The 16,349-nt window shown below is 39.4% G+C and overlaps 1 protein-coding gene across 10 annotated transcripts in view; it reads left to right on the top strand.

Annotated features, from left to right (window-relative positions):
• LOC122787535 (aldehyde dehydrogenase family 3 member A2-like) overlaps nt 1-16,349 on the top strand; it is a 644,066-nt gene that overhangs the window by 328,317 nt on the left and 299,400 nt on the right. For all 10 annotated transcript variants that reach the window (XM_044054295.1, XM_044054297.1, XM_044054301.1 and 7 more), the window contains one exon: nt 7,151-7,317. In XM_044054295.1, coding sequence (XP_043910230.1) covers nt 7,151-7,317 — 167 coding nt within the window. The remainder of the gene's footprint in view (nt 1-7,150; nt 7,318-16,349) is intronic.

Consider the following 16,349-nt stretch of genomic DNA (forward strand, 5'->3'; position numbering starts at 1 on the left):
ATGTGTGGAAGATATAACCACCACGGACGTCATCACTATAAGAGGTAATCAGAAGCCCTAGCTCACCAGGAATGTCTACAAGCTACTAAGGGAAAGAAATAGCCTTCAAGGCAAATGACAATGATTAAAAATGGCCAGGTCAAATCTGAAAAAGGGCATCAGAGAGGCAAAGAGGGAGTTTGGGAGGAAAATCCAGATCCACATGAGGGAGACAAGACTACGGCAGGGGATACATTGGCTCACGGACTATAAGACCAGAACACCCCGATGTGATGACAGCTTGGAATTCCTGAATGAACTGCATTTCTTTGGCAGATTTGAGGAGAATAACACCATCGTACCTTCCAAATCAAACACTGACAAAAAAAGAGATAGTGCTCACCTTAAACTCTGAGGAGGTGAGACTTCAGCTTAAGAACGTGAATCCTAGGAAGGCTGCTGGACCTGATAACATACCTGGCAAGGTGTTGAAGGAGTGTGCTGATCAATTATGTGTGGCACTAACAGACATCTTCAGCTCATCCCTTGCTATGGAGAAAGTTCCCTCGCATTTCAAGGAAACAAGTATTGTCTCACTTCCGAAGAAACCCAACCCTACCTGCCTCAGTGACTTCAGATGGGTCACCTTAACCTCAAATATCGGGAAGTGCTTTGAGAGGATTGTGAAGAAACATCTATCTGTGTGTCTGCCTAAGTCCTTCGATCCTCTCCAGTTTGCATACCAGGCAAATAGATCTACTGTGTATGCAATATCAGTCGCATTACATCTTGCACTAAAACACCTGGAAGGGAGGAACAACTACATGAGGCTGCTATACATCGACTTCAGTTCTGCGTTCAACACTGTGATACTGATGCAGCTGGTGGATAAGCTCATGAAACTCAGGATAAACAAGCACCTATGTAACTGGACTCTTGATTTTCTTATTAGTAGACCCCAGTGGACATGTGCTGGAAACAGCACCTCTCAATGCATAATCCTGAATACTGGTGTTCCCCAAGGTTGTGTGCTCAGCCCCTTGCTCTTCACCATTCTCACCCATGACTATACTGCAAAACATAACTCAAACCACATTATAAAATTTGCTGATGATACTACATTTGTGGGTCTTATTAGTGGTGGGGATGAACATAACTACAGTGATGAGGTGAACACTTTGATTGCCTGGTGTGACAGGAATAATCTGGACCTGAATGTTAATAACACCAAAGAAATGATTATGGACTTCAGGAGAAAGGCAACAGTTCACCAACTACTCGCTATCAAAGGGGAGATAGCAGAGAAAGTCAAAACAACCAAGTTCCTGGGCCTTCCCATCTCTGATGACCTCTCCTGGACTGTTAATTCCAACTACATAATCAAGAAGGCTCAACAGAGGCTTAACCTCCTGAGAAAGCTCAAAAAGGCCAGGCTCCCACTGTCTGCTATTACCACTTTTTACAGGGGAGCTATCAAGAGCATCCTCACTGGCAACTTCATAGAATGGTTTGGCAACTGCAGAGTTGCTGAGAAGAAGAAATTACAGAGGGTGGTGAGGGTGGCTGAGAAAATCTTGGGCACAAACCTCCCTTCTATTCAGGAGCTTTTCTTTGCAAGAGCAAGAAAGAGAACATACAAAATACTAGCTGATTCAACCCATCCATCCCTCAACTGGTTCTCACAACTTGTGTCTGGAAGGAGGTACCGCAGCTTCTACTGTAGGACTACCAGATTCAGGAACAGTTTGTATCCTACACCTGTGAGGCTTATTAACTTGGACGCCAGCCATAATACCTGATACAGTGAAGCCTCACTTTTTATTTAATCCTGATGCTCTGAGCAATTACTGCCAGTATTACTATTACACAATATGATAGCTATACTGAGTCACATCTAAGGTTAACAAGTGCAATACTGTAACTAAATAGCTGCTATTCACTAGTCTCTATTTATTCTCTGTCTTAATGGTGAAGGGATTTGGTGGTGGGTATTTTTATTTATTATTTATCATTGGGTAATGGGTATTGAGTGTGTTTATGTCATGTGAAGTACCTCTTGCACTATGACCTGTGTTATTTTCTGTATGTTATTCTCTGATGCCACTGTATCTGTATTATTTGCACTGCATTTCTCTTGTGCGCTGACATTTGTAATTTTGTTGAGGTTGCACTTGTGTGGTCCTAAATGACAATAAAGTTTCTTTGAATCTTTTGAATCTGCTCCATGCTGGGTTGGCATACTGTTCAGTTATCAGCAATTTCTGCTTGTCTGCCCTTGAATCCTCTTTTGGCCTCTCAGTTTGAGGTCACACAATTTCTTAAAGGTGTCCTCTATATCAGGCCTCCCAGAAAGCATATACCACCTACTTGGGACCTCAGTTGTGTACTTGAAAAATTGACTAAGGCTCCTTTTGAACCTGCTCCTTCAGCTTCTTTACAGCACTGTGCTTGGAACGTTGTTCTTTTTGATTCTTACATCAGCCAAAAGAATATGCTAACTTCAGGCTCTCATGGCTATTCCTCTTTTTTAGTTTTTCATAGAGAGGGTGTCTATTCGAACTAATCATTCTTTTATGCTCAAGGCAGTTAATGAATTGTCCGTGAATCAGTCTGTTCTCTCTCCTTCCTTTTCACCTTGTCCACAGTATGCCAGTGATAAGGTTCTTCACACCTTAGATTTGCATAGATAACTCCGGTATTAACTTGATAAAACAAAGGCAATCCGCACGTCTGGGCAACTTTTTGTTTCCTTTCATCCCATGACTTTGGGTTTGGCTGTTTCTAACCAAATCATCTCATCCTGGATTTCTAAGGCTATTTCCTTTTGTTATTCTTTTCATGGCAAATGTCTTTCTTCATTTGGAAAGACACATTCTACTAGGGTGGTTGCCTCATCTGGTGCCTCTCTCAAAGGTTTGTACATCAATTCCATCCTTGAGGTTGCTACTTGGTCCTCTGTTCATACTTTAAACATTATAACTTGGATGTTATTTCCGGGCCAGGGTAGGTTTTGTCAGGGCTATTCTGCATGTGTTTGTAGAGGCTTTCTGTGCCTTCCTCCACCCATCATTTTTCTTAGCTCTTGTACTCTCCCTTATGTAAAGAATATTGCAACAGTGATATGGAAGAACATAATACAGTTGTATACAATCTTACCAATACAGTAGATGTCCTTCTCTTCACTGTTGCAGTATTTGGTCCCTGAATTCTTCACTTTATTTCTTAGGCCATGCCTCTGTGTTTTCATTATCCTCTTGGCTGAGGGGCCCTTGCTTCATTTTCCTTCTGTCGTTTTCCCTTCTGGATGTACATGATCTCTTTTTCCCTGAGGGTACACTTTCCCGACTGGAACTGTTCAGTTATGGGTGTTTGTGTCCATACATCACCTTTATGCCCTATACCTTATGTGTGGAGCATACTTGTGACATGTGGCACCTATAAGATCTAAAGGCTATCATATACTGTCCGGACATTGGGCTATCCTTGGCAGGCAATCCCTTATGTAAAGAATACTGCAACAATGAAGAGAAGGACATTTACTCTTGTGGTAAAACACAACTGTACCTTCTCTGTGAATAAATTGGTAGACTGACAAAAATGTCCCCTTTGTGGACATGTTTGCCACATCCACTTGGTTATTTGTTTACACCTTCAGCAGTCATTATTGCTTGGACCTTAGTTCTAAGAGTAGGGCCTCCTTTGTTATGTTGGTGCATCAATACTCAGCCTTCACTGCCTTTGCTTTTAGGCCCTCCTGCTTGGAATTCTTCCCTACAGTTACCCATGCAGAAGGCTTTCAAAGTCATATATACCTCACTGTACCAGCCGACATGCTGCAAAACCTTCTGTAGTAGGTGCTTATTATCCTCCTGTCATGCTTCTATGTAGAAACACCTTTCCATCTTGTGACCTTTGAGTGCAAACTACTAAAATGAAAGTGCTCATTCAAAACTTGTGCTACGAGTATTTTATACTTCTACTTTGAATTAGTGCACTTTGTCATTGTTTGTGAGTTTTTACGGTCGGAGTCTCTGCGAACCAGCGTTTATCTTTGGTTGCAAAAGGATTTTCCTGCAAATTGAGCAAAAATCACAGTTTTTATATTCTTGATTATGTTTTTTTTCCTGTCTCACAGCTTATGCTGTGGGTAGGAACTGAACTGAGTGGTGTAAAAGCAAGGTATGTTTTTCTACTCAGTGCATGACATCACAGTGTGCACTTCAGATGGTGCATGCTTTCCTCAATATGAGAATAGCAGAAGAGCAAATCCCAGCAGTTTTCAAGTGCAAAAGATTTCTTTGCAGATCAGCTAATGTTTGTAAAACAAGTCCATATCTTTTATTTTAATGGGGCTTCAGTTGCATTTTTTATTTACTGAAAATGTTCATGTAGTGAAGAGAGATGAATGAACTTTATAGTTTTGAAAATCAAAATTCATAATTTGGAAATATTGTTAGGTAAGGAAGAAACAACAGTGAAGGTATGTTTAATCTAAGGAACAAATATCCATTTTTCCCAGTTTTTAAGCAAACCATTTCTTCTTCAGTTTCTAAAGCTATTTCCTTTTGTTATTTGTTTCATGGTAATCAGATTCTTACTTCTGTTTCTGCTTACTTTGCTAGGGTGGTTGCCTCTTCTGGTACTTTTTTTAAGCAACTTGCTGCTAGATCCATTTTGGAAGCTGCTACTTGGTCTTCTGTACATACTTTTACTAAGCACTATGACCTGGATGTGATTTCTAGGGATAGAGCAAGTTTTGTTCCATCCTCCATGGGTTTTTGGTGGGTTTCTCAATTCCTTCTTCCAATTCCCATCCTTTACAGTAGCTCTAGTACTCTCCTTTTTGTAAAGAGTACCGCAGCAATCATTAAGGAAGGGTTAGTGTTGTCGCCTCACAGCAAGAGGTTCTCTGGTTCGATCCTCTGCTGGGGTGCCTTCTGTGCGGAGTCTGCATGTCCTCCCTGTGGTCGCGTGGGTTTCCTCCAGGTCCTCCGGTTTCCTCCCACATCCCAAAGACATGCTGTAGGTGAATTGGACACTCTAAATTGGACCTAGGTATGAGTGTGTGCATGTGTGTGCCTTCTGTGGAAGGTTGGGCGCTGGGCTGGCAACTCGACAATGTAAAAACTCTACTGCCAATCATGAGTAAACAGATGAGTCACTGTGGCGACCCCTAACTGGGAAAAGCCGAACGAAGAAGAAGAAGATAGTACAGTTGTGTAAGAATGGTTTACCGTAACACAAGACGTCCTGCTTATCATAATTGCAGTATTCTGTCCCTCCCCCCTTCCCCCCTTTTCTATTTGTTCTTCTCCATCTGTCTGAGGGTTTGTTTTTTCCTTCTTTCTGAGTGTACACGTGCCATATTTCTTTTCTTCTTCATTGGCTGCTCCTGTTCTCCTGAGGCAATTCAGTTCTGAGGATTTAGCACTCATACATCACTTGTGTGCCTTGGGCTTAGGACATACGTCTGACATATGGTGCTTGGAAGGGCCCAAGTCTTTGGTATGCTGGCTGGACATATGGCTATCCTCGGCAGGATACCCATATTGTAAGAAATACTGCAGGTGTGATAAGTAGGACATCTACTGTCTTGGTAAGTTCTTACACAACTGTACTTTCTTGTTTCCAACTCTTCATCTCATCAAACCTCAAGATTTTATTTTATTCTCCCAATGACTTCTGTTTTCCTCAGTTGTCTCACCTTGGGCTGCCTAATGTTTCCTGCCCAAATTTATGCACATACTTTAGTGTTATTTAGAAATGACCACTTATCAAATTTCTTTTCATCTCAGCTTAGCTCTGATCTTGCCACTGTTTCCACATACTAACTAGTAAGCGATTACCAGTAACTTGCACCAAATTAAAAAAAAAATGCTTGATAACTCAACCAGAGTTAAAAATATTCCTTTCATTTGGCAAACATTTCCAACATGGCTTTAACAGAGCCTGTGAATACATTCAAATACTTAAGACTCTAGACTGAATGTTCTGTTATTTTCCTGTCACCTTATTATATGTGAGAAAAAAATCTCATGTGAAGACCACTTACTCTCCAAATGACTTTATCCTTTTCCCCTCCGTCCTGCATCTTAAGGTTACATCTGCTTTGGCAAAAGGATATTCAGCAAGATATCCCTGTCGTAAGGAATAATGCAACAGTGATTAAGGAAGGCCATATCTGGAGGTCTTTCCAGAAAGGTAGTCGATAAACCAGTTTGACTATCCCTTTTAAACCATATTTAGGTGCTTCAGATAAGAGAATAGGCTGACAGACAATATCAGAAACTATGGCAAGAGTAACAGACAGGACACCAGTGCATAGGCCTTGGTTGCTAACATGGTAAATATTGTTGATAAGGGGAATAAGGCAAAGCCTATACTTTTCCCAGCTGTAATATTCTTTGCTTTTTACATTCCATAACTCCAAGATGTGCTTGCTGAATATGGAAAACTCAGTTTATCATGGAGTGTCACAACTATTCATTTCTATGAGATTGTTACAGAAGAAACAAGTAGAGAGAAACCTAGTGAATTATATTGGGGATAACAGACTAAAGACTGCTTCATTTGCATAGGAGAGCTATAAACCAAATATGTTCGTCAAAGGAACAGTTGTAGCAAGAAGAGATCAATGTCACTTGTGTGGGCTTTAGCAGAAAGGTAGTTAACACTTCATCCTTAACCTTCCTAGTGGGTTTCTTCAAAGAAAAGGCAGAGAAGACTGTGGCAAAGCGTAGGGGCTGCAGGCAGAGCATATTGTTAACTATAAAGAATCTTGTCATGCCAATGGAAGCAGATGTTTTTCTTAAATTCAACCATATTTAAACATCCTGTTTGCTAAGAATTAAGTTGTATGTTAGTGGTGGCACTGGTGGTGCAACAGGACAGTGTAATGTGTATGCATATGGTTGTGGATACAGAGGAGAACACAAATGTTACTGAAAAAAAAGTCATATTGTGCCATTGTGTTTCTTTCTTTCAACAAAGAGGTTTGCCATATGCTGTGATGGTTACTTGGGGCCATATGGGGCTGTAATCTCATCACAGAGTGCAGTGATGATGGTATTGTCAGGTAAACAATATTTACATGTTACCTTTCTTGTAGGAAATGCAGCTTCCATTCTCATGGTTTTCTGGAAAAAGTGTCTTGTTTGTTTTTTCTGTTTAGCCCCTACCATACTGACTGATGTGAGTCCTACTTCAAAGGTAATGAAAGAAGAGATCTTTGGACCCCTGCTTCCAATCTTGACTGTGAACAATGTGGATGAGGCAATACAGTTTATTAATCAGCGAGATAAACCTTTAGCCCTTTATGCCTTCTGTCATGACAAAAAGGTAATTGTCTTAAAATTATTTTTATCTTGTGCTGGGAGTATGCATTTTAACTAGGGCATGTTGGTGTTTCATATACATCATTGGATTTAGGACTAAGCCAAATGCATATACCAATAGTGTGCACAGTGGGAACTGTACAAAATACCATAGTTGCATATCTCTCAACCTGACAAAGCAACAATCAGGGACAAATGACCCACATCAAGTTTAGATTCTAAGTATTGTTGCTGTATACTCTAAAAGTTGCTGAAATAGCAAATGTTGCATTTGCATGCATCTTCTGAGGGATATCAAACCTGAAACTCAAATGTCTGTCATTATTTAGTGACTATAATCCTCAGTGTTTTACCAGAAAACCACACATTTTTCAAAGCGCTGCCAAGACGTGAGGCAAAAATCAAGACTGTTCTGCGAAATCTGTGGTAGTTGAAACCGATACAGCTTTGAAAGTTTATTTATATATTCCACTCTTCTAATTTTAATCAGAAATGGAAACTCATTTACTTCTAAAATAAAAAGTCCAACGTTTGGAATGTGGCATTTACTCTATTTGATGTTTGTTTCTATTCCTTCATTTCTTTCTTTTTTACATGTGGCTGAAGAACACGGGAATAGATGTCGATGTCTTAACAAGAGTTTGTGTGTGGGAACCTGGGTAGAGTTTCATTCTATGATTTTTTTTTTGTCTTCACTTGAGGCTACAACACTGCTTCACTCTTTGCAGATACTACCTCAGACAAGGCTGGCATAGGCAATACTTTTTTATATTTGAGTTTGGTAAATGGGACACTTTTCTCTTTAAGTATTATCCCTGTAGGATTACCAGAATGGTAGTATTTTCATTCTGTTGGAATTATTATGGTAGGCCTTTAAACGTAACAGTGTGCACTGTATTTTTATTACCTTTGTATAATATTGTCTAGTTCATTTAATAGTGTTTCTCTAGCTATTTACCAATGTTAAACTGCACAGATCTGACTGGGGTGCAGTTATGTCCTCAGTATATGTGTTTGTGTACTGGGAAGGATTGTACTTTGTTTTTGAAACAAGACTCATCGGTTATGTTCAGTCATTTTCTAGCTTTGTTGAAATCCTTCATTTGTGATATTTTATGCCTTATCCACACTGTTGTAGGAGTTCAATGTCAGTGTATTTAGAAATTTGGGGTTGCAAATGATACAGGCTCATCTTTCTGCAAAAGCTTTGTTTTTATGTTTTATATTTAATTTGATGCTTCATAGTCTGATAGATTTTGATGTCACACAACCTTTAAGGAGAAGTTTACGTTAATTACAAATTGCCTTTTTTCTTTACTCTCATTTGCTCAACCACATAATAAGAATATCAGACTACAGAACAAGGGCTCAACAACATTTTTTGTTGGTAGTCTGCATTTTCACCAAATAAGGACTGATTCACTAATTGTCAAATTAAATGAGACCAGGTATTGTCATTGGGTAACTGTGTTTCTCAGTTCTGCAGAAAGTAGCGAAGGAGAAAACACAGTATAATCTCGATACAATAAATGTCATTAACACAATAGTTGCTTCACTAGTGAAAAAGTTAGGATTTTTAGTCAGCTCTGCAAATGTGTTGTCTTGACAATAGGAAACAATGTTTTAATAAATGCAGCGTGATATTCTGTAAACATTATCATACTGGCCATCTGCTCCTCCATTTCAGGTGCCAGTTTTATTAAAAGGATTAGATTTCCGGTTGAGCTTTGACTACATTTATAAAAAAATTCCTTTTTTTCTGTGGCATCAGAAAAGGAAGAGTAGATAGCTAGTATGGTGTGGAAACCACAGTAATATTTACAGATCATCACATTTCATTTATTACAACACTGGTCTTGACAATAGGAAATAAACAATTTAGATTTGATAAGGCCACATTCAGTTTGTAGCAGAACTGGGGGTTTTTTCAGCATTCATGCAACTACTGTGTTTGATATTTATTGAATTTGGATTATACTGATTTTTTTTTTTATCTGAAGCTGCTTTCCAGCCTCGGAGTACTGGAATCTTTAATTATGTTGTTGTTGTTGTGTCTTTCGGCTTATCCCGGTTAGGGGTCCCCACAGCGGAACTCCGATCCGCTAATGTTTGGTAGTGGATTTTTATGTGCTGAGTTACCAGCCCTGACGCACAACCTTCAATGAAGGCACGCCTATTCACGCATGCTTCCACACAGAAGACGCTCTAGCTGAGAATCGAACGGGACAATGTCTTGCTGTGAGGTGACAATGCTACCGCAGCACCACTACCACGGTTTGTACTTTAATAGCTTATTTCCACTGTCCTGTGATCTCTATGCTGGGGACCTTGGTATTCTATTTATCTACAGCACACATAATGTCACTGTCTGGATGATCCCTTCTTCTGTTTCCTGGCACATATTTTCTTTGAAGTTTAGTGGACAGCAGGCACAACTGAAGATCAGAAGTCAGTGAGACCCTCTGGCAGGATAGAGCAGTAGCACATCTTATGACATCAAAGCATTTCCTTATTCCTGGTGCATGGCTTCTGCCTTCCCTCTCCCTCAGTATTTTACTTTGCTAGATGGTGAGTATATTCAGTCCAGTCCATTGGACAGGCATGCTGTTGTGACACATTGACTTATACTAGGCTCCACTGACGTGTTTTTCATTTTGCCTTTTACTGTTGGTCTTCTTACCTGGACTTACCAAGGTGTGCTTGATCATCCATTTTGCTTACAGTGTAGTTGAGATCCTGTGTGCTAGATATTCCAACCCTTCTTCTTTAGCTTCTGATAGTAAGTTTGCTGTCAGAGCTGGAAAGATTTTGTTGCATGTTATGGTGTTCTGTGCCTTATCCTTTAGAGCTTCAAAACAGGCTGAAATGGGACAATTCTTTTCAAATTTTTGACAGACCTTAAGTATTTAATAAGTCATTCTGACTGTAATTTATAGCTCACCAGTACTTCATATTTTTTAACTACCGCATATAGGTTTCAGTCTAAATGACAAGTTTGCTTAATTTAAATATAAAAATGTTCAAGATCCTGCTACATTTATGTCCTTTTTTGTCATTGAGAATGTCTTCTTTTGGCTTTTCCTGGTTAGGGGGTCGCCACAGCGGAACCCCGGTCCGCTCATGATTGGCAGTGGGTTTTATGATGCCGAGTTGCCAGCCTAATGCCCAACCTTCAACGAAGGCACGCCCATTCACGCTCACACCTACCTGCATGTCTTTAACGTCACTCGACCTTGGGGAGGACATGAAGACTCCACACAGAAGGCGCTCCAGCTGAGAATCGAACAGGAGAACCTCTTGCTGTGAGGCGATAATGCGCGGCTGATCTTTTTTGTCATTGAGATTGCAAATTGGTATTAGAATGTGGTCACATTTAGCCAGCAGACTGGCAGATAGTGCTCAGTATGATCTCCTTCCTTCATTTTTATCAAATAAACCTATTTTCATATGTATATAACAACTCAATGGATGGAAAAAGTTAATCTGAAAAATTACAGAATGGTAGTTTTGGTAGAATTTGCATTTCATCAGACTGATGTGATACCAACTTAGTTTTTAATTCAAATGAAGACAAGATAATTGTTCAGCTGTGGTAGTTTGATATGATTCTATGTCATCATCCCAGGTCACTGACCACTGGCTAAACTACCAGCACCCAGCTGACGCATTTGTTCCAAGACTACAGGAGGAGAGACTTCCTTCATTGGATGATAGTCTTATGGCCCATTCTTTACCACCTGGTAGTCCCAATCAGCTCCCTGATGAGAGTACATTATACTGCACTCTATCCCCGTAAGCAGAATTACTTGAAAAAGCTAGCTGTTTGTATTTAGAACCCTGTCTGGGGCCTTAATCTTGTTGCTTCATTCACGGTTGTGGCAGAACCGTGAACTACTGGGTCCAGTGTATGAAGATTACCTATGTCTTTGTTGATCCTTTCCATGATAATTTGTTCTATGGCCTTGCATATTACACTAGTTAGGTTAACAGGTTGGTAGTTCCTGAGGTCAGTTGATGGTCCACCCTTATGAAGTGGGATAACCATTGCAGTCCTCCATTTTTGGTGGTTTCAAAGTGTGTTTTGAGGTTGTAGTTGAAAAGTGACTCAAGTGGTCCTGATAAGTCATGTTTTAAGCTATTTAGGAGGTGTCCTGGGATATTGTTGGGGCCCACTGAGGCTGTGCTTTTGGCCTTAGTGAGTGCCATCAGGACCTGCTCCTTGCTAATAGTTGAGGTTATGCTAGTAGGTATTTTATGGCAGGAGGTAGGGGAGTGAGAGGTGAAATTTGAGATGAATTTGTTACAGCATTTTTCCTTAAACAGCATTAGTGGCATATTTCTGCAGAATGTGGTGCCTTAATCTGTGGTAGGAATGCAGCAGTGACAATATTGTGAATTCTACTCCAGGATTTGTGCTTTAGTATTTTTATAGTTGTTTATATTCCAGTTTTGCTGCTAGAGTCCTCTGCTTATCATTTACCTGGTTAAAGTTGCATTCCTGTGTCTTTCTGTTTACTTTGCTACTGTTTTTCCCCTGTTTTTTGTGTCTGCCCTAGCCCCCACTGCGACATTAAACTAAAGTTTCTGAAATTGTAACCATAGGGCTAAAGTTCCAGTATTGCATCTCTCTCTCTCTCTAAGAAGTCTGCTTTTTGAAGCTTTGAATTTTTCCCAGTCCCTCCAACCCTTTTTCTGTTGTGGTTTTAAAAGGCGGCATATCTGGTTTCCACCCCTTATGGTAATGTGACTTCCAAAGTTCCTCTCTCCCCTCTTTCATTTTCAAGTAGAGACGCAAATGCCTAAATCGCAAGTTTTATCTATAAAACTACCCTTAGAACTGAAACCTGTAATTTACTGTGGCTAAAACAAAGCCATTGTGCAGAGACAAGCTTAGAGCAGCTAGTTTGCACATTAAACAGCACTGTTATCAAATCTTTGCACAGTCTAACCTAGTGTAGTGCCAACCCCAGAGACCATCCAAAGAGATATCTGTATAAATCGATAAATTAATATTGTTCACCATGAAAGAAAAAAGCTAGTATTTACCTTTCAAAGCAGTTTATTATGGTAGCACACTGCAGTTTAGTAATATCACAGTTCCACAGTACCAGAATCCACTGAGAAAACAGCAGCAACAGTTCACAAATAGGCAGGTTGCAGTCTCCAAAAGAAAGCAGCAAAAAAACCCAGCATCCAATGTACAGCAGCTAACAGTAAAACACACTAACAGTTTTAAATCTCTCTAGCGCCTCAGCTCTAAGCCTTTTCGGAGTATACTTCAGTCACATATGCCCCTCCCTTTTATACTGTTAAAATTCAATCATTCACTTTACCAATAAGCTAATTACATATTTAAAGAAAACATTTCCAGTGACATCCCCTATTTAACCCCTTAGGGGTCATAGTATCAAATTTTAAAATAAAAACAGATTCCATTTTCCATAATTTACTTTTTATATCCAAATCATATATTTGTTTAACTTGCCCTAAAACTGTGGCTTGTAACCCCTGTACATTTTTACTATTAAATTCTTTAAAATGTAATGCTATAGGGTTTGTTTCCCTACCTTTCTTTATATCTCTTATATGTTCTCTCAACCTTTCTTTAAAACTTCTTTTGCTTTCTCCACTATATGCCTTACCACAAGGACATTTTAGTCCATATACTATTCCTGTGCTATCACAGGAATACACACCCTTACACACAAAACTTTTTGCATTTATTTTATGAAACATCTATACAATATACTGACAACAATTACAACTTCCACAACGGAAGGACCCCAACTTTGTACTTCCAGATTTCTTTGCACCAGGGGAGGTTGAAATTTTCCATGCACTATGAAATCTTTTACACTACTACCCTTCGAATAAGAGAAGACTGGAAAATCATTAATCTTAATTTTTAAACTCTTACTTTTTATCAAGATGTCCCAATAATATTTGGTCAACTCCACCAAGGTATCAGAAAAAAACAGTATATTTCATCACAAAAAACTAATTTTGTTTTTTTAAAAGGAAAACTGCAAGTAATGGTGAAGCACTGTGTCACACAAAAAAGACTTTAATCCACTGGTTTAGCGCTTTCAGCCCAAAAATTTGGCCTTCATCAGAACAAACTGTTAAAAAACTGTTCCATTTTTATAGTGTCATCAGTACACATCAAACCAATCAGATCTCAGTTTTCTTAAAACTTAATATAAAAAAATATATATATGTGTATAAAATACATCCTAAATAATGTCCATTATAAACAAGCCTATAAACTATTTACATTTATTATAACAGGCTTTTCAACACAGCTTTATAGTTGACACCATTGTTAAGCCCTGGTGCCCTGCATGCATCCAAAAGAACCTGCCATTTGAACTCTCTAAACCCTAATTCCCCATCTCTGTTTCCATTGAAACCCACTGGAACATGATCTATAACTGTGAAAAGAAACTTAACACCGTCATTGTTACCCACACAGTTTAAAGTGTGTTTATAAAGAGCATTGTCCATATTTCCCTTTCTAATGTTCATGCATCCTGTTTTTAAGTTGCCTATTGGTCTTCCCAATGTAAAACGAAAAACAGGTGGAGCATTTTGCCATGTATACCACAAAGGTAGATTTACAACTGAAAACGCCTGGAACATGCCACATCTTGTTCTGGGTTACAATATCAAATTCTGGTCCCTCTGAAATGTATTTACAAAAACTGCAGCTTTTGCATTTAAAAGTACCTGTGTTACCTTGGGGCTTTTTTCTTGGTCTGCTTTCTAACATTTCTTTAAAATTCCTTGCTCTTGTGTTAACTGACATGAGGGCTTCTCCTACTACTATCTGAAGATCACTGTTACAAACTAATATTCTCCAGTTGTTGGACACTATATTTTTAATATATATAAATTTATTTTCAAACATTCCCATAAACAGGTTGGCATACATGGGGGCAAAGCCTATTTCTTTCTTTTGTGGTGAACAAGATATCTGTATAACCCAATCCACAACCTATAGTAGCCATCCAAATACAGGTCCGGACAGCATGGATATTCAATTTCCAAATGTCTCCATAGCCAGCTTAGTAGATATAGGCATTCTGAGACAATGTAGCAGTTGTTTCATGTTTACAGACAACCATTTAATCCTTAAAGAAACAAACACTGTATCTGAGGGATGCACATACACAGCTCCACTGGAGGCAAAAATCTCATATGCAAACAAGGTGGTCAAGAACAGGCACACCACATCCCCTACACATAGTGTCCACCACACACTTAGTCCAGCTTATCTGGAGGCACTAAAAAACAATCTTCCAATACCTCAAATGCTCCCTAAGCATACAAATTGCAATGCCTATCCTCAGCAATCTCTAAAGCACTCATCAAAAGCAACATTAATCACCACACATTACCCTACACCCAGTGGATCCCCGAGAACAAACCCCAGTAGGCAAGCAAACATATTTCCCAGGACTGTTGTTAAAGGGGCTTCCTTTGTATGCCACACAGATGTCCCAGTGGCCAAACTAAACAAGGAAAAGATGATGGTTAGTTGCTTATCTGGAGCCAGGATCTGCCAAGTTACTCATGCACTCAGGTCAGTACACCACAGCTACCAGTATGATCCTGTCTCATAGTCCATGTTAGTGTTAATGTCCTGCGATGTACTTCCCTGACTATATAAAGAGAGATGTTCTTGATCTCTCTCTAAATATGTCTCAGCTATGTATGTGCCTCCCATTGAGCAGCATTATATCTTCAAGGATGATGACACAGTACAAACAAAAGATGATTAGCTTTAATAATTGGCTTAGTTTCTGGTGTCTTTCCAGGGGTGATTTTGCATTTTTCACTGTGGAGGACTTGGTTAACAAACCACATTGATTTGCAAGGGATGGACTGCTCCTCTCTCCCCTAGGCTTCTGAATATTATCTGAAACTTTATTTACCCCTTAGAGCCTTTTTTAGGCAATGCCAAATTGAAGAACCTACTGATATAACAGACAAAACCCAAAGAAACCTAAAGGTGTTACTACTCAGTGCTAAGAACTTAAACAAGAAAATCCACATCCCTGCATGCTCTCCTCGCTGTGAAGAATATAGACATCTGTGCTGTTACTGAGACATAGTTTAAATCCATAAAATGTCCTTCAGCAGTGCCAGATTTCAATGCCTTACACACATTTAGACCATCAGCTGCACAGACAGGAACAAAAGGTGGAGGGTTCTTAATCTATATTAGCAACAAGTATAACTCTAGGTTAGCTAGAGAGGATGATGCCCTGGAGTTTATCCACATGCAAATCACCATAGACAAAGTCCCATGCCATAACCTAGCTAGCTATAGACCACTATCTGTGTCCCAAGAATCCCATAAATTTTACCTAGACCTACTGGAGACACTCACCAGTAAACCAAGTACCCTATTCATGGGAGACTTTAACTACCCCTCTATAAATTGGGAAACATACATGGCCTTAAACTCACAGGCTCAATTATTCCTGGACTTTATTAATACAAATACCCTTGACCAAGTAGTGCACACATCCATCAGAGGTTCAAATGTACTGGACCTGGTAGTCACCAATGTGACAGAGTGATGCACCCCCCCCCCACTCCCAGTGTCAAATCCTCAGTGCTGAGGTCAGACCACAAAGCTGTGTCCTTTGAAATAAAAATCAACTGTGTAAACCTGCAACAGTTCAGAACTATTCCAAAGGAAACTACACCCTATTAAGGGATAGTTTGTCAAAATTCAGTAACCCTCATAACCCTGATTTCATAGAAATCTATGTATAATTGTTCACAGAGACCCTGTACAACCACACAAATGGCCATATAGAGGCTGTTACACCTATTAGAAGTAAACTCAAAACAAACTCTAAAAACAAACCACACAGGTGGAATCCTAACCTTAACAGGGTATATAACAAAAGAAAAAAGTAATCAGGAAGTGCAACTCCCATAATGATACAAGCGCTCTAATTAAAGTAAACATAAGAAACTAAGAGGACTAATTAACTCCAACAAGGCCAGCTATGAGGTTGAGAT

The sequence above is a fragment of the Protopterus annectens genome, chromosome 13.part0 (assembly GCF_019279795.1).
Source record: "Protopterus annectens isolate FY-2018-M chromosome 13.part0, PAN1.0, whole genome shotgun sequence".
NCBI classification, from domain to species: Eukaryota; Metazoa; Chordata; order Ceratodontiformes; family Protopteridae; genus Protopterus; species Protopterus annectens.